General features: G+C 44.3%; 1 protein-coding gene across 4 annotated transcripts in view; it reads right to left on the minus strand.

The window, feature by feature from the left end:
* The window catches only part of ddr1 (discoidin domain receptor tyrosine kinase 1), a 42,741-nt gene that overhangs the window by 11,180 nt on the left and 9,542 nt on the right, over window positions 1-22,019 (minus strand). For all 4 annotated transcript variants that reach the window (XM_041941902.1, XM_041941903.1, XM_041941901.1 and 1 more), the window contains exons 2-10: window positions 16,573-16,730; window positions 13,556-13,658; window positions 10,152-10,227; window positions 9,583-9,735; window positions 8,340-8,487; window positions 7,120-7,222; window positions 5,339-5,525; window positions 2,417-2,663; window positions 348-497 (exon numbers count right to left, since the gene is read on the minus strand). In XM_041941902.1, the coding sequence (XP_041797836.1) occupies window positions 348-497; window positions 2,417-2,663; window positions 5,339-5,525; window positions 7,120-7,222; window positions 8,340-8,487; window positions 9,583-9,735; window positions 10,152-10,227; window positions 13,556-13,658; window positions 16,573-16,672 (1,267 nt within the window). In that variant the 5' untranslated portion in view covers window positions 16,673-16,730. The remainder of the gene's footprint in view (window positions 1-347; window positions 498-2,416; window positions 2,664-5,338; window positions 5,526-7,119; window positions 7,223-8,339; window positions 8,488-9,582; window positions 9,736-10,151; window positions 10,228-13,555; window positions 13,659-16,572; window positions 16,731-22,019) is intronic.

Here is a 22,019-nt window from a genome sequence, read left to right on the forward strand (position 1 = left end):
AAGTTCAGAAAATGTTGGCTCAGAGCCCAAAGATCTCAAGTCTCGTGATAAAGAGGGAGGCGAGTCAGACGTGGGCCTCCTTTGGCACTGCCTGCCTTTGGCTCTGCTCGAGACACATGGCTTAGACACACTGCCGACATGCTCACACTCATCACAACTGGAGGGGAGGAGCTGGGCGCAGAGACGAGAGGTGATGAGGGAGAGATGGGGGGAATTAGAGAGAGGGGTGGATGAAGCGGCATGGCCGGTGATGAAAGGGGGCAAAGAAAGAATGGTGGGTGGAGCGAAAGATAGAGGAAGATGTGGGGGTGAGGATAAAGGTGAAGTGGGGTGACAGCCGGACTCACCAGAAGGGCCGGTGGTGGTGTTGGAGGAGCTGCGGCCCGATGTGGGAGAAGAGGAGGTGTGGTTAACAGGAGGAGAGGGACTGGTGGCAGGAATCTCCGCATGATTAGGAGGAAATGAATCAGTGTCTGTGACGTCCTCCTCAAATGGCTCTGGATGAGGAGAAAGAGAGGAGCGGGGTGGGGGGGTGGGGGGACATTTAATGAAAATGATTCATGTTTTATATGTTTAGGGAGTTTTCATATGGCACAACGCACCGTCTGGTTGTCTTCGGGTGTTGGGAAACAGTGGTTGTGGTCACAGCTGGTTGTGTTTCCAGACAAACAGAATTAATCTCAGTCGATTATGTTAATTATGTTGTTTTTGACAGGGAGCTGAGCTAATCCTTATTGACTAATCTGAATGATTGTGTATTGACGAATTGTTACCTTGGCGACACTAGTTAACTGGCCAAGTAAAGGGGTTTAAAAGTTGCAATGTGTTTAATGGAAGCGTCAGCTGTTTTAATTATGAAATAGCCTGCTGGATAGTCTGGAAACAGTTTGTCAGCGAGGCAGACACTTGAGTCGATGCAATTGTTGCTGAAGATGGAGCACGTCCTGGTACCAGAGGACCAAAGTTAAGTCAGTTCTGTGTCATATGAGGGTGCAAGATTTTGTAGTTTTGGTGGTGCAGACTCCAGTTTGCAGCCGTGTCAGGACGAGGGCTGTCACCACCATGAAATTTCATCATACCAATAATTGCGATTAATGACATTTTTTGGTTAATTTTATGCAACTATTATAGTATAAACCTAATAGTAGTGCACATATGCACATACACCTATGAAGAGGAAGGGTGATTTATTGGGATTAAACACTGGAAAATATAAATAAAAATGACATTTCTGTTTGTCTTTTAGGCTTTGTAAACTTTATTTGGCCCCACTAGCTGATGGAAACTTCCTATTTGTTGCAACAGCTCTAACATTAGTCAGGTTTCCATCCACATGAAGTGGAAATCTTAACCAAATGTACAGAATAATGCAAAAAAGGAAATGCAAAGTAATGCGTGTTTCCGTCCACTACCATTATGCCAATATTAAAAGCTACAAGCCTCCAGATAAACAGTTGGTGAAGTTGGTTTTTACACATGGAAAAGATTCTATTTTGCAAAATGATCACGCTCAGCTCAAATAATCGCAATCGAGCTGCTATGTAATAATTGTGACAGGCCGAATCAGGACCATGAAGCAGCTATTGGTGCAACAGTCTGGTACAAGTCCAGAAACAGACAGGCCAGACCACTGCTGGGTCAAGTCGTTTTAGCGACCTGAGAGCGATGTGATTACTGCCCACTTTGATAATTCTTCTCACGCCACGGCTGACAGTGTTTTTGAGTCGAGAGGACAGCTTAATTAGTCACAGCGATCTCAGCTGGAGAGCAGAGTCCTCTATCTGACTTCCAATCACATAGGCATAAATCCTGCCTTCACAGAAGATACCGAAACCCCATTTTCTATTTACTGCGTGGGTCTGACTCAGCCGCAAACAGGACGTAAGTGAAGACGAGACGACAGATGGAGAAGAAGCAGGCAACACTTTGTGATTCTGATAACACGATCTACACTCACATTTGGTCTATTTACCTTTAAAATGGTGTGTTTCACCTTTCAAATTACTGAAGTAAGCATTACACCTTCTTACCTTAAATAAATCAAATCACACAGCAAGGACTAAAACCTCATACTTAACGTGATCTGTCATGGAAAGTCTGGAAACAAATCCAGCTCATCAGATTTCTGGGTTTCACTTCGCTTGATTTCTACTTTGAGCGTTTAAAGAACGCTGGTTGGACTTTCACCCAGAGTACAACAATCTTTTTCAGGTATCTCTCTTCCTGTTGCTGCCGTCTATATTTAGCTATTGTTTGGGCAAAGCCAGATCTCTCCTGGACCTCCAGGACAGTGCCTGACACAGTTGCTAGGATATGCATGATGCAAGTGCAAAGCCTCTATAGAAGAAAAGCTGCCTTTCAGAGTCAGAAAACCACACATCTCACATGTGAAAAAACAGTTTTTTCTGTTCCCTACCAGAGAGGAAGGATATCTCGCTGATGAGCAGCCAGCGGTCAGCGAAGTAGAATTTGCAGCAGAGGATCTGCGCCGGCCGGGCGCCCAGTGGGAGGGAGATGGGTCGTGACGATGGGTCCTTTAGATCCTCCAGGGGCACAGGCAGAGTGAGAGGAGAGGACCAGGGCTGGAGGATGCCAGGCTTAAAAAGACACTCTACCTTGCTGAAGACTCGCACGCCCTGGGTGTGGCGGTTGTTACTGTGCACCTAGAGGAAGGAGATAAGTGTAGAGAAGTGGACAGATGATGAGATGCAAGGCATCAGACAATCCTTTAACAATCCACACATCTGAATTAGCTCAACCCTTGTGCAAACATCCTAAAAATTGGGGCTTTAAACATTGATTACTTGTGGAGAGGCAGGAGGAGATTCAATTAAAACACAAAATTAATGACACACTCTCCTCCTGTTCAACCCTAATTGCTTTGGCACAACTTCCAGCTGAATGGGACTACAAATGAACAAAAGTAGAACACGGACGGAGGAGAAAGAAAGGAGGAGAGAAAAGAAGGTGTATGGCAGAAGACAGATGGAGGAGAGCAGCGGATATATCTCTCCTGTTTTTACAAGCAGGGAAAGGCCACAAAGAGAGAGGAATCCATAAAAGCTGATCTAATATATGAGGCGTCGTTGTGGCTGGAAGGAGGAAGAGGAGCTTGAGGTGAAGAGAGAGAGGGGTGTGGAGGAAGACGGAGGCTGTTAAATTAGAGAGTGAGAAACTATAGATCTGAAAGATAGAAAATTAAGGAGGAGATAGTGGGAGATTTTTATCCTCCGAGGGAGAATGGGTGGTGCAGGGGCCGCTCCGACAGGTTTGCTATTAACCTCACACTTACTGCAAGGCCAGCCACTCTAACCTAATCCACGTGTTAACGCACGCACAGTCGCACACACACGAAACGCGGGAAGAACAGCTGCACCAGATGCTGAGCTGACATGTAATTGATTCTTAAGGTGGATGGGGACATGTTCTGTGTGTTGGTGGTAGTGGTGGGGGTCTAATAAGTCAACAGAGCCAAGGTAATTCACTACTCCTTTAGGGACTCCAGCTCCAATGACCTGCACAAAGCTTAATTTGAGAGCATAACTTTGCATTCATTATGCTTTGCTTGTTTCCTCATAAATCTAACCTACATTACGAGCTCCCTCAGATCTCTTCTTCTCGTTCCTTTATCTTCCACATGAGCTCACAAAGAAAGGTTTTACATAAACTCCCAAAGGACTGAACTGGATCTTTACAAAGGAAAAGGGTGTCCGCAGTCCTGTTGAAGGTCCTGTAGGAAGTGCAGGTCATGACTGGCCAAAGGTCAAAGGGCAGATTTCCCTTTGGGAGAGTGATTAGGTGCAGTTTGAGCCAGAATTAGGTTCAGGTTCCCACTCTTTACTTATATGACCCATGTGTCTGACATATCCGCTCTGCCAGGCTAGCATAACGATGTATGTCAGCTGAGGTTAGTGAGGGAAAACCACTGGGGAAAAGGCAGGAAAAACAGCATAAGCCTTGGAAAAACACTGGGAATACCGCTGGGGAAGAATTTAAAAGGTATCTGAGAAACATAAGAATAATGATGAATATGTGAAGAAAAAAAAGCTGCGGGTGCATAACCAGATATCTTTGGATTGCAGTCGAAACCAGACCTCTAAAAGATGACTTGTCACTTTATAACACTGACTGGGGATTCATGCTGTTTAATATGCACATGTATAGGGTGAATCCCACCCAAACCAACATTCCAACCCGCTTTCAGCAAGACAACACAGTTATAACTCACGCTGGTGTTGCTTCATATTATCGTCCCCCCCTGTTGCTCTATAAACTAACCCCAAAAGCCACACAGACGCACAAACAGACTGTGATGCAACTCAGTGGCACCCAGAAAGCTGAGCGCAGACGCACTGTCCCATGATAAACAATGGCACATTGAAACTAATTAAATGGCTGCAGAGCTATTCCAGTCAAAACGCTGCTTTCTGGTGAGACGGCAGATAGACAAAGTTATTGTACACACACACACACACACACACACACACATATATATAACTCTGCTGCTGGAGTTCGTTTTAGAGGTCATGCGAGTTGAAGCTACAGGAATTTCAAAAGAGTTTCATCAGATGCAAAAAGAAACAATCAGCCTAACGTCCTGCCATGATCACAATGCCATGCTTGTCTTGTGCTACTGAGGTAATTAATTAACAAAAGCATGTATGTAACACACAGGAATAATTAAGAGGATGTTATCATTTTAAAACATTAGGGAGTTGCAAAAGATAAATAAAACCACGTTTACTTCTTAAATATGCAGATTTATGCATCAAGGTGCATGTTAATCTAATCAGATCATCTCCTCTAAAGGAGGAACAAGTGGCGTATCAAGAAAGTTTGCATGTGTGTGTGTGGGTGTGTAGGGTTTTATCAGATTCGTTTTTAGAACTTTTGCTTTTACTGGGTATTTGACTGTTTAGATGCAGGGTAGAAAAATGAGGAGAGGGGTATGACGAGCCACTAATGTCCTTGGCTGGAATTGAATGAGGGATTTTGGACTTACAAAGGCACAGTATATGTCTTACCCACCAAGCTACAAAGACGCCCTGTCTACTGTCTCGTTCTTGACATTCTGTAGGTTCTGTATAATCTCTGGCGTGTGGACAAACTGAGCTGCGGTGCCTCATAATTCACATAAGAGAATATTTCAGAAAGATGGTCTCCCTGAAGACACCGACTGGGAAATGTTTAGCTTTTAGCCTTGATGACACCTCTGATTTACAGGCAGCTTCAGGCTGTCTGAGATTCCAGTGGGATAACAATGTCCTGCATAACCCCCTCACACAATCGACACACACAACAACACATGCACAGTCACACAAACACAACCACAGCCTACCTGCATGTTGTGGAAGACACGTGGCTTCTCAAAGTGGAACTCGATGTCCACGCTGCCTTGCCCGAGGGCTTCCCGGCTCCAGCCCAGGTAGTCGTACCCAGGCCACACCCTCAGTTCCTTAGTTTGTATGAAGTCGTCTCCTCCCAGGACGCCGTCACACAGCTGACCCAGGCCTCCAAACTGCATCCTGCACATAGACACACACATTTATTCACATACTGGCTTGCCGATATGCATAAATAAGCTAATATACATATGTAAATACACACGCAAACAAGCTGACATAAACTACAGTGTTTCTGCTCTTCCCCTCTCTCACATACACACCTCAACAGAAACAAAGCAACACAACAGGGTCACCAAATAGGTCCCCTCACTCCCAGCCCTCTGAGTCTCTCCCTCATGCGCACACACACATCTGCTACAAATACGTCTGGATTACATCAAAAGTGTTAGCTCACCCGCTAACAAAACATTTCAGCCCCATTAACCACACAGGCCACGCAAGCTTGGACCCCCCCGCCTTCCCCCAAATTCTTAGTTCACCCCTCCTGTGCTCCCTGCCAAAACTTTATGGTCAGGAAACACGCCTCAAATCCCAGAGCGACTAAAAAAAATAATGTTATTCCCTTTCGATTAGGCGGACACCAGAATGATCTTTCAAGGAAGGATCTGGCCCACTTCGGTACTAACACATGTGATGAGAGCTGCGGAAAAGCTCTTGGTATTTCATTGATAGAGGCACATTTCACTCCATACTGTAGACTGTAACACTTGTGAGTCTTTATTGTGATAACATTTGGCAAAGCAGTGTTGAGATTTACGGCCAAGGTTGCGGCAAAACGAAATCCAGGGGCGCAGTGTATGGGGCTGTACGGAAATGAGAAGCTTACACATGAATAACTAGAATTACAGCCTCACGGTTGTTTGCCTCTGCCAACTAGTCAGGTAGCATTTTACATCCATGTCAGTCCAGACTCATATATTATATGCAGACTGTAGAATGAAGACTGTAAAGCAATTAAATAAAAGGTATTAAGTGTATTAAGTTATCACTATAGTGTCATGTGTAATTCAAGTAAATAATTTCCAGTGAGAAACCTGCTGGCTTCTCCTAGACACTATTTTTCCAGAGGACTGATGGAGAGTTTCATCACACGGTGCAACAACAATCACCTGAAGCTCGATATCAGCAGAACCAACGAGCCTGTGGTCGACTACGATGCTTCAAATATGGATGCTGCTGCAAAGAAGCTACAAATTGTAAAACACGGACGCTTCACACACATCTTCAACCCGGCAGCACAGAAGATTGATACAAACAGCACAGTTTCAAGTTGGAAACCCAAGATTAGTGTCACCCATTCAGTGTCTGACCAAATGTGAAATATGGTCACAGTCTCTCCTTCTGTTCCTGAGTTATGGTGTTGAATAATGGCCAGAAAAGTGTTACTGCAGAACATAACGACGTCACAGTGCAGTTGACCTTTGACCTCTTGTGTATAAAATGTCATCACCTGTGAGACATTAGTGTGAAATTTTGTCAGTTCTTGAGTTATGGCCAAAACTGTGTTTTGTGTGGTCACAGTAACCCTTGACCATAAAAATCGAATAAATTCGTCCTTAAGTCCAACTTTGTGCCATATTTGAAGAAATTCCCTTGAGGTGTTCCTGAAACATTGCGTTCACAAGAATAGGATGGACACATGTGTGTACACGTGTCCAGAGGGACGGACCACATGAAAACATGTTGCCTCTAGTGAAGCTGCTGAATATCTTACCCTTGCTCAGTGCTCCCATCGTAGGTGGAGTCGTTTAGGTAGACCGGCATGCCAGACAGGTGCATGACGTGACCGACCGGAGCTGTGTAAGCCTTCAGCCCATCTGAAAAAATATTCAGCATTAGTAACCTGAGTGCTCAAACAAAAGATGCTTTTCTTTAAATGCTCTATTTAGGAGACAGACATACACAAGCTGCATGTGAAACTTTAATTTGTGAGGCTTTTCATTCTCGCCACGAGCAGCTACACGTTTACTGAGCCAACATTCAACTGTAATCACTGTGGCGGGGAAACGTCTACAGGTGGTTTTTAAGAAGTAAAACAAACAAAGTGGTCCGCTGCTCGAGCCTGTTCGGCCCCAGGCGTCATTAACCGGTGAAACTCAAGCCTCTCCGCTCCAACATGCAGCTAATCAGCCTGCTCGCCGAGAAAAGAGGTGACGTCAGCAACAGGGGCTACAGCCCACCGTTTTGCTACCCATAATAAACAACGCCTCGCATAGGATTTACAGTATGTGTGCAGTATGGTCTGCTTGCAATCAGATGTGTGTTTGTACCCCTGTGAGAGTGCATGAGGGTCAAGCCGGTCCAAACTGAATGTAAAGCAATAAACACAGGAGAGACACTGTCATAATAACTGATACGGGATGAGATGAGAGGCCGAACGCGCGTAACGCTCAACATTCTGAAGATTCTGTATAAAGTCTGGCTGAGCTGCACTGCCTCAGAATCTACATCAGAGTATATTTTAGAAAGATGGTCTCCCTGAAGACACAGACCGGGAACTGGAGCTTTTAGCCTCGGTGACGGCTCTGATTTACAGGCTGCTTCGTACTGTCTGAGGGAGGTGGATGGGGCAGGGGGAGGAGGTGAGCCAGTAATAAATACTCAGTTAGTCAGTGTTGTGCTTCAGGAAACATGGAGACCAACACCATTTATCACCGTGTGGTTTCTTTTATCCGGGCAAACCCCACCGAGGCTGTAAATTTGATGCAATGCCTCAAATCAGCGAATGGGATGTATGCCGAAAATATGCACTCGTAATCATTATCATCAAACGAACCCCTTTCCCATCTCACAGAGGAGTACATCTGAGACAACACTGATATGAAATGCGATCTGATTTATCAATGGTGGCTCAGGATATACAGACCAAATGAAGGGACATTTTGTATCTCTGCAGGCTCTTTGTGTCTCCCTCACCTTCAAACAAACTCTTACCATTCCATACACAACCATAGAGCTCCACCCGAAGGCAAACACTCATAACCCGATCAGCCAGGGGGTAGAAGCGCACCATGCGCGCCACGATGGGAGGGCCCAGGTCTTTGAGCACAACATCATAGGTGTTCTCATTCCCTGACACCACCTAGGGGAGAGGAGTACAAATATTCAATCACACAGTACATCACTCGTCTCCCCTGTCATCTGCAGGGTTGAATGAATCTCGCCTAAAGGCTCTGAGTTATCATTCAGCGCGTGTCTTCAAATTCTATTAATCTAACAGGAGCTCAAATGAACCAACTGAACTTTTTCTTTCATACACAAGAGTGTAAAAAAGGACGCATTTCAGAGTGTGAGCCTCAGGCACAGTTTTTGGAAATGCTCCTTTTACATGTGAATTCAATTGGTTAACAATTTGTGAGTAGTTGTCGGTCTGGCAGTGTTTTAAAACAATACCTGAAAGGGGAAAACAAACAGACATGGTACAGGACGATTCCTTCCCCCAAAACACTGGCTGTTGCAGGTCTAAATTCCTGCGCTGTGCTAGTGGTATAAAACGCAGTGCAGAACTTATCACCAAAGAAAATGCTGGACATTTACCAAGCACAATAAGAGCTTTATCTGCACAAGGTAAGCCATTCATTGCATAGCGGTGAAATCTCTGGCAGTGAAAGGTGCTTTTCCCTGAACAGAATAGTTTAGTTTAGTTTAGCTGGCGCGACGCCAAACTGCTCCACTGCCTAATAAATAATAAATACATCAAAAGCAGATGAATTATCCAGCCCATTACCATGGCATTCATTTTAAGCAGCCACAGGAAAATTAGCCGTTTCCCGTCAACTATGGAGGGTCAACCTGTTGGATGCATTTTTGCATTCATTGAATTCTTATTGTTTGATTCATTGTCTGATGTGTGTGAGATATATTTATCTTATTATCTGATTTAACCATTTACCTGGGTCTAATGATTGTATGAGTAAAGTCTCCCCCTGCTAACCTCTAATATGCACTGTGGCTACAGCATGGTCAGAAATAACATTCATTCCTATATTCCCAGGATCCCATGTTCTCCAGATCTATGGATGGGCTTATTTGACCCGAACACAATAAGAGGGTTAATGTGTTTTAACATTATATTGAACTGGGGAACACAGATTTTTGTTCTACATTTTTGTTCACATGGAAGAGACGGTGGGCTCCAGCTCTGTTGCACATAACAAAACAAAAAGACCCTGCTTACTTCCTGGCTCCAGCGGTCCTTCCAGGTGATCCACTTTACACCGTCTCGGGAGTAGCGGAGCCGATAACTGCGGGCAAACTCCTGGCCGTGCCCGTCGGCATGACGACCCTGGGTACCGACCAGAGCCAGGAAGTGGAGTCTGCGCAGGTCGACCTGCAGGCGACAGGAAATGAATTATTAATGCACACATCACTCAGTTAAAAAAAAAAACACAGATTGACAGCACCTGTTCATGAAATATGAAGCTACAGCCAGCGGCCATTAGCTTAGCTTAGCACAAAGGCTAGAAACAGGGGGAAACAGCTAGCCTCGCTCTGTTTAAAGGTAACAAAACATACACTCCCATAAAACCTCTAAATGTGCATTAGAGGTGCTGGTAGGCAAAAGGCTTGATGCTAAGCTAAGCTAACCGCCCTCTGGTTCTAGCTTCATATTTAGTGGACAGATATGACAGTGGTATCAATCTTATTCTAAAATAAATTCAGAAAAAAACCAATGCAGGAAATATACTGAGCACTTCTTTCAAATGAAGCTGTGCAAATCAATGGAGAGTAAACAGAGTATCTGACCTGAAGGTATTCAGATCCGCTGGGGAAAACGGCTCCTGCAGGGCACCAAGCTCCGTCCCCCTCTCCAGTGCTCAACCTGACAGAAACAGAGACTTCTTAATGTTAGGGAAGAAAAAAGTACCTAAAAAAGATCAGAGATTCACCAAATCCCAGTCCCACACCCAAACACTCGCATGCAGATACAAACATACCCACAACAAGACTCCATCAAAACCCACAGTGAAACCCTCCAGCGCACCGCACAGGTACAACTGAGGATTCAACACAAACAGTCCGACCCTCCACTACCACCATACATACTGGGTTCCACAGCAACCACACATTCATGTATAAGATAGGGCTATGTTGTCTGAGAGACAAAAAAACAGAGATACAGAGACTTGGCCATGGCTGAAGGAACACCACAGGCAACAGAGAGAGAGCAAGAGGCTGCAGACAGATGGAAAATACCGAGAACACACAAAGAAAAAGAGATGAGAGGGGCACAGTGAAAATTACTAGCTCTTCCACATTCTTCAAACCTCACAAGATCTGGTGTAGAACGTCAGGACTAATTTACTCGCAGACCCTCTGGCCTGCCATGACCACACACATGCACCACTACAAGGCTTTCCCTCGGCGTGACCTTCCTCGATCCAGCCCGAGAAGAAAAGTCCACACAGCCACCACATATTGGCCACATGGAGACCGCAAACTTGGCCGTGGAGGCGCGTGACGTCGGACCTACTCTTGCGAGGAGCTTTGGAGCAGGCTCCAGGCCGCAGCCCTGCTCTGACCGCCGTGGGGCTGCTCTCGAAAATGAAAGCTGCTGCTCAGACCACCAGAACAAATCATTGTAACAACTCAGTGACACTGACAGTGGCGCTAGTATTTTAATCAATCCCGTTCTCCAGACGGTGGGTGAGATCATGCAGCAGGAAACCGCGGGATGATATCAACGCATTAGAGCTCTACAAAGCGTCCTGTGATGGAGCGAGATGGAGGGAGAAGAGAAGAATGTGGCTGTTCAGAGTTCAGTCCGCCATGCACCAGCCAGCAGGATTAACATTACAGCACACTGCTCTGCCAAGTACCTCATTTTCCTCCTATTTCTCTCTGTCTGTATTTCACTTCCTACCTAAATACCAGCCAACAATTCACTCCTCTCCCCTTGTTCTCTATTACCTTACTCCCTCCATCTTTTCCCTGCTCACTCAGACCAACATGCTGATATTTCACTGCCCTACAGTAACAAGAAGCACCAAAGAGCCCTCAATCCCTCCCTTCAGCCAACACCTTCCCTCAAACACTGCTTTTAAATTAGTTTCTCTCCACCTTTCAGCGCACCGTCGCAATGATCCACCTTTCATTTGTTTTCTGTCTTTTTTTTTTCTACGTCCGCTGCTCTCTCTGTTTTCGCTCTTTCACTCTCAGTGTATCCCCAATGCCTCTTAAAAAGAACTAGGGCTAATAATCATTTCCACATGGTTAGACGTTCAGCCAAGAGACCCAGCCCAACAGACCAATGGAGACAAATGAACACACACACATACACATACACACACACACACGGTCCTGCGAATGCTCTCACACATGGCTGTAGCATGTCACAGGCCCAGCTTGGATCTCATGAACCTGACCTCGCTGCCAGACAGACAAGGTGGTAATATAATTACCGAGTGGGTTTTGCAAAGACACACACTATCATCTTCTATCATAATCTAATAGACCTCTGACAAATTACTTTAGCGTGGTGCCAACAGGCTGGAAAAAAAGGTATGCAGACGAACACATCAGTCTGCAGTGACATGTGCATGTGATCCTGTATTGGATGCATTGTCACTCAAATTAAATGTAGATCACTTGCAGCATGAGTACAAAGTTTAAGTATAACAGCAGTTGACTAAAAAGGCAAAAATTTACTCAGAGGTCAAGTGAAATGGCCAATGTGACATCGTGTCCCTTACTGTTTTAATGTCAACACTTATAATGTAGCCTGATAATCATACCAAATTAGCATTTTGTTACACTTCATTTATTCTACTCTACATAAATCAATCGCTGAATAATCAGGTCTGAGACAAGGCCATTAAATACACTGTCAGCAGAAAGCAGCTCCTGTCAAATTCAGAGCTGCTGTTCAAAGCGCCAATTAGGTTTTCTTTACAAGAAGCTTTCTCCAAAATTGACTTAAAAAGAAAAAGAAGTTCAGGCCAAATTTAACGCGATATATCTGCAGGTCTCCATGTTTACTACCAATATAATACATTTATTAGAATATATATGTATATATGTGTGTGTGTGTGTGTGTGTGTGTATAGATATACATTTAAGAAATCTGAATGTGGTTTTCTTTCTTTCTGGATGTTATGAACAACACTTAGTCTTAAAGTTAGGTAATCCATCACAGTGAGCATCAAGTCTGCAGTAATTTATGTTACAGTGTGACTGCTGGCTATGCACTTTAATTGCAAACACATTCGAAAAGTCTGCTCTGCATCCCTGGTTGACCTTGTCACTCTGCTGGGGTGATGTAGGGTGATGATGGCGCAACAGAGCAGACTTCTGAACACACCCATCTCTACGTGCACACTAATCTGCCACTGTCATTATGAATATGGCAATATTCTGAGCTCATGTAAACAGCATACGTCATTTGGATGTTCCTACTTTGGCCTTGTTCCGAATGTAACATTTTCGGATTAAGACATGTGGGATGTGCTGATATTATTCAAGTTTTAGATCTTTAGGCATGTATACAATACATTCAGAATATGCATCTTAATTGTTGTGTTTATCGCAGTTTGCGACACACGGCCTCTTCCTTGTTTACAGTCAGCTCTGTGTGATGCCTAGCCAACAGTGTGCAAGGCTGGGGTGGAGACGCATGCACAGAAGAGAAGCCCACATTTGTGGTCAGAGGGAGAAACACACCTCCTTTTAAACACTGTGAAAGGCTCGGATATCAACAGGTTTTTGGACATGCGCAAATATTGCAACTCAGACCTTTTCAAGAAGAGGGAGGCTGAAAAAAAAATGGCTGCATGTAAATGTGAATATTAGTGGAACATTAATTTTCATTAGCCATGTAAACAGCTTAGTGGGAGCATGGTCTTTTTCAGAATAAGGGCAAAGGCCAGAACATTTTGTTCATGGAAATGTAGTCAGTGATGCTGGGTGTCATCAGATGCAGTGAAAGCTGCTTTTCAGCCTGGTGTTAAGTTAGTCACTAAGCAGAATTACAGTTTAGACCTTAACCACACTAACAGTACACAAAAAAGCTACCTGATTACTGTGATTTCTACCCTACACACACACACACAAACAAACACACACACGCACACACACACACACACACACACACACACACACACACACACACACACACACACACACACACACACACACACACACAAATTTCCTACCTTCCATGTTTGGCCTCAGTGGAGTCTGACCAGGCACTGGAGGCGGTGATGTCAGAGTCTGGGATGGTGCCATCCTCCATCCCCAGGGCGTAACGACACTGAGCTGTAGGGGAAAGATGGAGCAGAGAGACGGATGAGCAACATTCTCATCTGTATGGAGAACATGTCCAGCAGAAACTTAATATTTCCATTAGACTGTCAGCAGCAGCCATCATTGGTCACGGAGCATAATGTTGTTATGTCATCTCTGGGAAAACTTCCGGACGTCATGCTTCATCACCCGCACACACGCGCGCACGCACACACACACACACACACACTGAGGGGAGGGAGAAAATGAAATACCAAACTCTACAATAAATTGTTCCAGTTCTCTTATTTGCAACAGAATCTCTCAGGGTACAGTCTGTCCTTACAAGTTAATGTACAACATAATGGCAGTGTTTTGCATCACTTATTCCTGTAAGTCCCCTTTGTACTGTCAAATGACGACATCAAAGACAGTCATTAAAATTCATCTGCATCTTTAGAGTATCCAGGGGCCCCCTGTGAGACGCTGTGACTCGCTTTTTCTGAAACTACATCTTTCCAATTTCTTTCTTTCCTTTTGTCTTGGGTTGGTTCTCCATCCCACACAAAGCCACCTCCTCGGGGCTCCAGCTATCCAGCACAGCCCCTGTTCTGGTTACCACCGCTTGGGGATTTTCAGGAAGAGAACAAAAGAGAAGAACGACACGAAGGGCAAATGAAAGAACGCAGACAGGTCTCAGATATCTGCGCTGACTCCGCTCCAGCAGCAGTATTATCAAATGATCCAGATAGCATGGTCCCAGGCAGGGATTACCCAACGACCAGGCTGCAGCCAGTCATGAGGTGGAGATGGTGGAGGGGGGTTGGGAGGCTGAGGGTTTGGGTAGTGATAAAGTGGAAAGGGGTACTGACAGTGATACGGAGGGGAGGCTGAGGGTGACAGAAAGAGGCGGGGGTGGGGTGGGCGTCTAACTCAGATTCTGTCACTGAGTCAGCGGACAGGAATGTTGGGCTGGATGACAAACCTTAAAAACCCCAACGGGTGCAGCAGCCAACACACACACACACACACACAGTAGACAGGTGCCCATTTCATTACATCATCATCACACATCGCCAGTCAACGCCCCGCCATCTGCAATCTTTTCACCTCTCTCCGTCTCCATCCCTCTCTCTCTCTCTCTGTCCTCTGCTTTTACCTTCTCTTTTTGTCATCCTTCATAAAACTTCAGCCCACACGCTGAACGTTTCTGCTCACACTGTCAAGACCGACTGAGTCCTTTCAACAAGACAAACGGTGTGTTGTGCCACAGTCTGTTCATCTGTCTCCAACACTGTCTTGTCCATCAATCTAACTACAAGTCCTGGAGTCGTTTAATGCAGACGTGATTGGTTGACAGATCGACTGGTCGTTCAACAGACGATCCACAAGAGTTTGAATGAGGGATGCAACAAATGATTGTGACCATTATTGATTAATCCAACATTACTCCATTAATCTCTTAATCGTTTATATGTTTAAAAAACAGTTCCTTAAAGCCAAAATTACATTTTCCAATCACCTGTTTTGTCCAACCAACACTCTAAAAGACAAATATGTTCAGTTTAAGGTTACACAAAATAAACGCAAGCAGGAAATGTTTGAAATTTTAATTAATTAATTTTGACTAATTTCTTTGACCTAAATGCAAACATCAGCATGCTAGCATACTCAAATTGACAAAGCTAACATACAGATGTTTAGCAGGTATAATGTTCACATGTTCACAACCTTAAGGGTCCAGTATGCAGAATTCAGCAGGACCTATTGGCAGAAATGGAATATATTATGCATAATTATGTGTGCATTTGTTTTTTTAATATTTTTAGCCGCCACCATAGGGGTAGAAGAAGCGAGGGGTATTCAGTTGGTTTTGCAGCTCACCTCTACATGCCTCTAAAGCCTACACGCTGGAGCTTTACTGTGTTAGCATCAGCCAATGATGAAGTGCCAAAAACTGCAGTCCCTCCAATGGACACTTGAGGCTGACTTCAAAAATGAGTCAACCCCCATAGACCCAAAACTAAAATGCTCACCTTTACAGCAGAAATAAACATGTGTACAGCCTGCTACAAAAAAAAAGAAAAAAAACGTGTTTGGTCTCTATACCTAATTGCCTTAACTAATTTGCGATATTTCAGCTTGTACCAAAGTGGTGAACCAACAGACCAATATTGCCATCAGAAGAGCCACGCAGCATGCAGTAGATACATTTCTTCTGTTGACAGACTAACTGATTGATGGTTTCAGCTCTAATCACGACAATCTGTTAAGATTCCAAACATTTGATAGATCCAATTTCTCAAATGTAAAGATTTGCTGTTTTTTTCCTTTCTTTTTTAGACCAAGTGATGAATTGAAAAAATAATCGACATGTAATCAAATTAATAATCAATACTTGTCGCCTTAGTCTCATTTACAGTGTGGCTGCTGCAGTCAGGGGGTCCAGGGCGCTGCAAACAGTCTCCTCTGGTTACACCTGGTTGGCTCTCATTCACTAACCCCTCATGCACTCCCTTCCCCAACATTTTGACTGACAGTTTCATGAGCTGCCTGTGCATTAGCGGTCTTGACGAGCCGGGGGGGCAAGGGGGGCGCCCAGCTATCTCATTCTCCTATTACACACGACTGGCTGGGCAGGACTGGCAGACGGGGAGCGGACACAGGATAGCCTGTTGATAGCGGACGGAGAATGAGCCTTACTGATCTGAGAATGTGAGGAGAATGTCGGAGCAGCGGGACGAGACGGTTGCTGTGCATGTGGACACGAGGGCGAGCTTTGAAAATGGCTGTCAATCATGTCTGAGTTTGTGGAATACGAAATAAGCAGCAGTTTTGGGGGGGGGGGGGGGGGGGGCAACAGTTAAGGAAAGAAGAAAAACAAAACAATTTCTGCATCACCAGTTTAGATGTTCTCTTCGTTGCATGTGTGTGTATGACATCCTACCTGGGTTAAAATGCCACTCATGGTCCGCTGAAGACGACACCAGCACCATCAGGATTGTGAGCACAGCGACAGGAAGCAGCCGGAGGGTTGGCAAGGCCATGACAGCAGCAACACACCTGGTTACCTGTCCGGAGACACGCCGATGACCACAGGCATACCTGTTGCAGAAAAAGAGATATTTAGATCTACACACACTTCAGGATTCTGGTCTGTGCTTGCTGAAACTGTACCAACCGCCCCACAAATGATTTTACTTTCACGCCTACATACAGTATATATTACACAAGTGCACACATACAGCTCCAGTCAGCTGCATCTCAATCGATAACTCAACTCAATCAAATCCTCTTAGTCCACAGCGTGTCTCGCAGTCATTTGTTTCTCAACGTTTTGCGTGCCGAGCTCAGCAATGGGCCAAACCCCAGAGGGGCAAGCACAAAGCCATACAACAAAGGCCACTTTCACACGCTAATTTGTTTTTCTCTCTGGCAGCAGAATGTCGGGATACAATAATACTTTCCTGCCTGTAGAAAGAGTACAAACAGCTTGGTAACTCAGGATGGTATAATTAGCCGGCCTCATTTACTCCCACAGAATTTTAGTCTTTCTGTATTTGAAACGTCAATAATTTCTCCAAATTACTGATTTCAAACCTACTTCCCCTTAATAGGACACAGTGTATTCAGCACCCAGCTGGAGATGCTTGTTGAGACTAAATAACAAACAGATGAAGCTGCAATACAGAAGAATCGAAACCCACTGAGTGAGAGCGTGTGGAAGCACAGATGTCATAGTATTGTTAATGAGGACACAAACATGGTCTCTCCTAGACTGGTTCCAAGTAAATGACAAATGTTCATGACAATGCTCATAACACCACATCACAGACATTGTGCATGTGTTGCTGAGTGATTTCAAAGATCCCTTACAGCTTAAAACTTACCAAAACACCTACATTCAGTTGCCAGTTTAAGCTAGCTAAAACTAACGCAGTCTCATGCTGAATTCCTGCAATAAATCCCACCTTCTGGTTTTGTTTAAACTTTTTCAGAGAGGTGTTGATTCAACTGATTATGTTCACTTTGGGGGGTGTAGTCTGTGTTGCTCTTGAGCTGTGTTACACAGAGAGATGACAAAAACGACACCCTGCAGCCTCCAAAATGATCACTTAGTTGAATCAACTCCTCTCTAAATCAGTTTGAACAAAGCTAGAACATTATAACCTATATGGAGGCAGGATTTACTGCAACGCTTCTGCATTAGATGGCATTAGTGTTAGCTAGGTGTCCCTAATAAACTGGCAACTAAGTGTAGATACATCATGTTTTCTTTCTAAAAAAAAAAACCCTTGTGCTTTTTGTCTGACTACACCAACCTCATTTTACCAAATGAATATGTGAATCATACGGGAAAAAACTTCATTGCTTTATCCCCCTGTGCATATTTTACTTTTGAGCGTGTTGGAGGAAGACTTCCAGTGGTGAAGCCAGAGAGAAGAAAGAAACCTCGTGATAAGTGGAAGTCTGAGGAGGGAGTGACAGCTGGGAGAGACTGAGAGGCCGGGCTGTCTTCCCTGTAGACCCTCTGTGTTTCGGCTTCATCATTGACTAGACCGGGACAGGCCGACAGCTGACACACAGCTGTAGTGACAGAAAACTGGAGGGGGGAGTCGCCGAGGGGGAACGTATTGAAACGGAGCAAATAGTGGAGTTAGCTCAGGCACAACGGGGAGGAGACGATGGAACAAGAGCAGCGATGACATGGATACATATGTGTGTATTTGGTAGGGGGAGGCGGTCTATAGCGGGTGACTTATGGCCTCGCTGGTGTGTGTATGCCTGGGTGCCTCCATGCGGGCATGGAGGAGATCTGACGGATAGCCAGCCAGTGCAGCTGTCCTGAACGGGAGACACAACACAACCGATACATGGTGCATGTGTTCTGAGAGGGGAAGAAAAGGAGAGCGAAAGAAAGGCTGACATCTTTTTTTTTTCCCCCTTCGCAGAAAAACACCCAAGTTGTCCATATGAGTAAGTATGTGTGTGAGTATGCCAGATGACAAAACGCTGAAATACGGGGCTTACTGCACTAAGCTGTGTGTGCAAAATCAGAGCTGAGAATCTGATGACTGGGGCCACAGATCCAAGGCAATCACCATAACAACCAGCGTCAACATATGGTGGGAAACTCGAGTCACATGACTTTTCACTGGTGATTATCTTCTTGATTAATCTATTAGTTGTTTGGTCTTTAAAATGTCAGAAAGTGGTGAAAAATGTTGATCAGTGTTTCCTTAAGTCCAAGATGACGTCTCCAAATGTCTTGTTTTGTCTACAACCCAAAGATTGACAATTAACTGTCTTTGAGGTCAAAAAAATTACTCAAACTGATGAATCGATTGTCAAAACAGTTGGCGATTCATTTAATAGCAGACAACTTATCGATTGATTGCTGCAGCTTTGGACTCAAGTGCGAGTCCAGTCGCAAATTTGACCTGGCAACCAACTGGGATGCAGCAGATAAACAGAGGCAGCTTTCATGGAGAGGGCGAGTTCAAAAACAAAACAACTTGGATTCAAGAATGAGGTTTAGGTTGATGGTGGTTAGAAGAGAACAGCGGTTTGTGAGGTCCGTAGCTCAAAAATCAGCGACACGACCACCATAACATCCAACTTCATCCATCACTACAAAGCCCTAAAAAAGGTACATGAATGAGTGTTTTTAGCTAACTTAAAGTTAACTTTAAGCTTAAGATTTGTTGGACTTGGTTTTGAATCAATTCTGCATTTTACCAACAGAGGACAGATAGTTACTGTAAAGGACATCAGGGGGACTGATGTGGGGCCATATTAAACTATGCAGATTTGTTGCTAGCTAACACAGCTGGGTGTTCATCACCTATAGATCAGACTGTAAAAGTGGGCATCCTGTTACTACATGGACGATTTGTCACTTAAAATGTTTTCAGAAACTCTTTTTAGCTGTAGTATGAGAAAGTTTGTGACCCTGCCGCCATGTTAGAAAATGGACGAGGCAAAACTAAGCACCGCCCAGCTCAACTACGCCACCCTCTGGCCAGGGCTCGGTGCTACGGTACAATCAGATGCGGATCTTTAATACACCGCTAATTTCAATTGTGTGCTCTGTCACAATCACTTCGCTGCCAATGTTGTTATCGCTGTGCTATTAAGGTTTATACAGAGTAAGGTTACGGAGCAGTTTTTGTTGACATTGAAAAGTCAACTTTTCATGACTGGGGGAGAGTTCTGTATGACTTAACTTGCAGCAGGGACTTGACTTGACTTGCTTGATTCTCACCAAAGTAACTCGGGACTTGCTTGAGACTTGAAGGTTTAGCCTTGAGACTTGTTTGTGACTCTTTCCCCTGCAACAACCGCTATCCTCCACAGCGTCCCTTCACTGTTTTGTCAACGCAGGGGAAACATGGGAACCAGCTTTCATCCGACACACCACGGAGACGAGGACATAATAAACAAGGGAGGAAAACCAGTCGGACAAATGTTTTGGCGAGCGGGAACAAAAGTGGCCACAGCCATCCGAGAACATTGTTGTTGGAAAAGTCAAGTGGTGTTGAACAGCTGTGGTTAGTGCTCAGAGGGAGGAGAGAAGGGCCCGCTGTGTTCTGGAGGAGGCAGCGCAGTGTGGAGCCCAATCTACACCCTCACATTTTGTCTCGGCTAATGCATTAGCAGGACTAATGAATACTTATGAGCAGCTGCTGTTTCTACAACAAAACGCAACTGACAAGAGAGTGAGAGAGTCAAGAGCAGAGAGACCCCGAACTTTTTTAGTTAGCAGCTATTGCATCATTAAAGATGTATTGCCAGAGCCTCTATAATTAGATTGCCTCAGTGAAAAACTGGCAGGACTGCCTTGGCGCTGGTTAGTGTCTTTTCTAGAGAGCCCCTCGGGTTGGAACTGAATGTTTGCATTCGTTATTCTTTCCAGTTGTATAATGAAACCAGTCCACTCAGTAGTGACCTAAAGGGCTATTCAGGTGGTTTTGCATGTTTTAGCTCATTAACTGCAAACGGTGCATGCTTTACATCAATGCTGAGGATTTTCCAAAGCATATCATAACTTACTGGCTTTCTGTTGATTTCCCATATTCCAGACAGCCATTAGTTTAAGCCTGTAGAAATCAACATGCGCAGACTTAAACCAAAGACAGGTTATCAATCTGCCAAATGTAGTCCACATTTTTCATGTTTACATCATCAACATCCAAAAATAAAGACAGCCACTGAGCAGCAATATGTTAAAAGCCAGACAACAGCAAATTTACAATATAACAATGACTGGTTATTATTCCATTTTCATTTTGGAACAACAGATCATTTCAATGCCATGATTCTTAGCAGCCAAACGTACTAATCTTAGTTGAGAGTTGCTGGAGAAGCAGCTGCAGTGGGATGGACGTGAAGATTTGTCAGTCAGTCCACTGCTGTCCATACTGAAATATCCAAACAACCATTAGTACGTAGATGTATGGTCCCCAGAAGAGGAGTTAAACCGCTGTTGCTGATCCTGATATATGAGAAGGTAAAATACATGTTTCCCTGACAACACATCCCGATGATCTGAGAAACATGCAGTGCTGGAGAGCCCCCACAGGTCTGGCGGTGGCTCATGCTTCGGGAACATCTCAATAAACTGCCTAAAACTGGTGGCATATTGTAGTATTAGCCTACTGTGCTGTTAATAAAGTTAAAAAAGGGGGAAAAAAATACTGGTGGTGTATCCACCAATCGATGATAATGAATTTTGGTGATTTCCTGGTGACTGAAATTTGTGGTTTTCATGAACTGCCATGAAGTTCGGTACAAATACACTTGACACTGCAGGATAAAGAAAACTTACTTTGGTGATCACTTAACCTTTCTTCTAGCGCCACCATCAGGTCTAATGACACAGGACTCCCATCAGCCTCACCTGTACTTAGTCTAGTCCAGGGGTCTCCAACCTTTACCAGTCAAAGAGCCATTTGGACCAGTTTCCCACAGTAAAGAAAGCACTGGGAGCCACAAACCCTTTTGACGTTTAAAATAAAACAACGCTGCATATAACGTTTTTTTCCCCTTTATGCAAACTAACTCTAATGTGCTGCATTTCTGAAATCAATGAACGACTGCAGAGAAAACGAAATGACATTTCTGCGTGCAATAAAAACATTTTGAACTCGTTGGGCTGAAGTTTACTTTCAAGTAAAATACTCAGTGTCTATTTGAGTCCTTCTTGTATTTATGAAAAAAGTTCTCCACCAAAAATACATCCACCCTCTGCGTGCCGTCAGTCTTTTACTGTCGCGTGCAGTCAGCTGTCAACCTGAATAATTAAAGGACTATTTCACTGAACAATGAAAACATATGAATATGTGCTAAATAATAGGCAATTAAAATATTAATCAAACGTGGTTCATGTGATTT

Source organism: Chelmon rostratus, chromosome 8, assembly GCF_017976325.1.
Source record: "Chelmon rostratus isolate fCheRos1 chromosome 8, fCheRos1.pri, whole genome shotgun sequence".
Classification (NCBI taxonomy): Eukaryota; Metazoa; Chordata; class Actinopteri; order Chaetodontiformes; family Chaetodontidae; genus Chelmon; species Chelmon rostratus.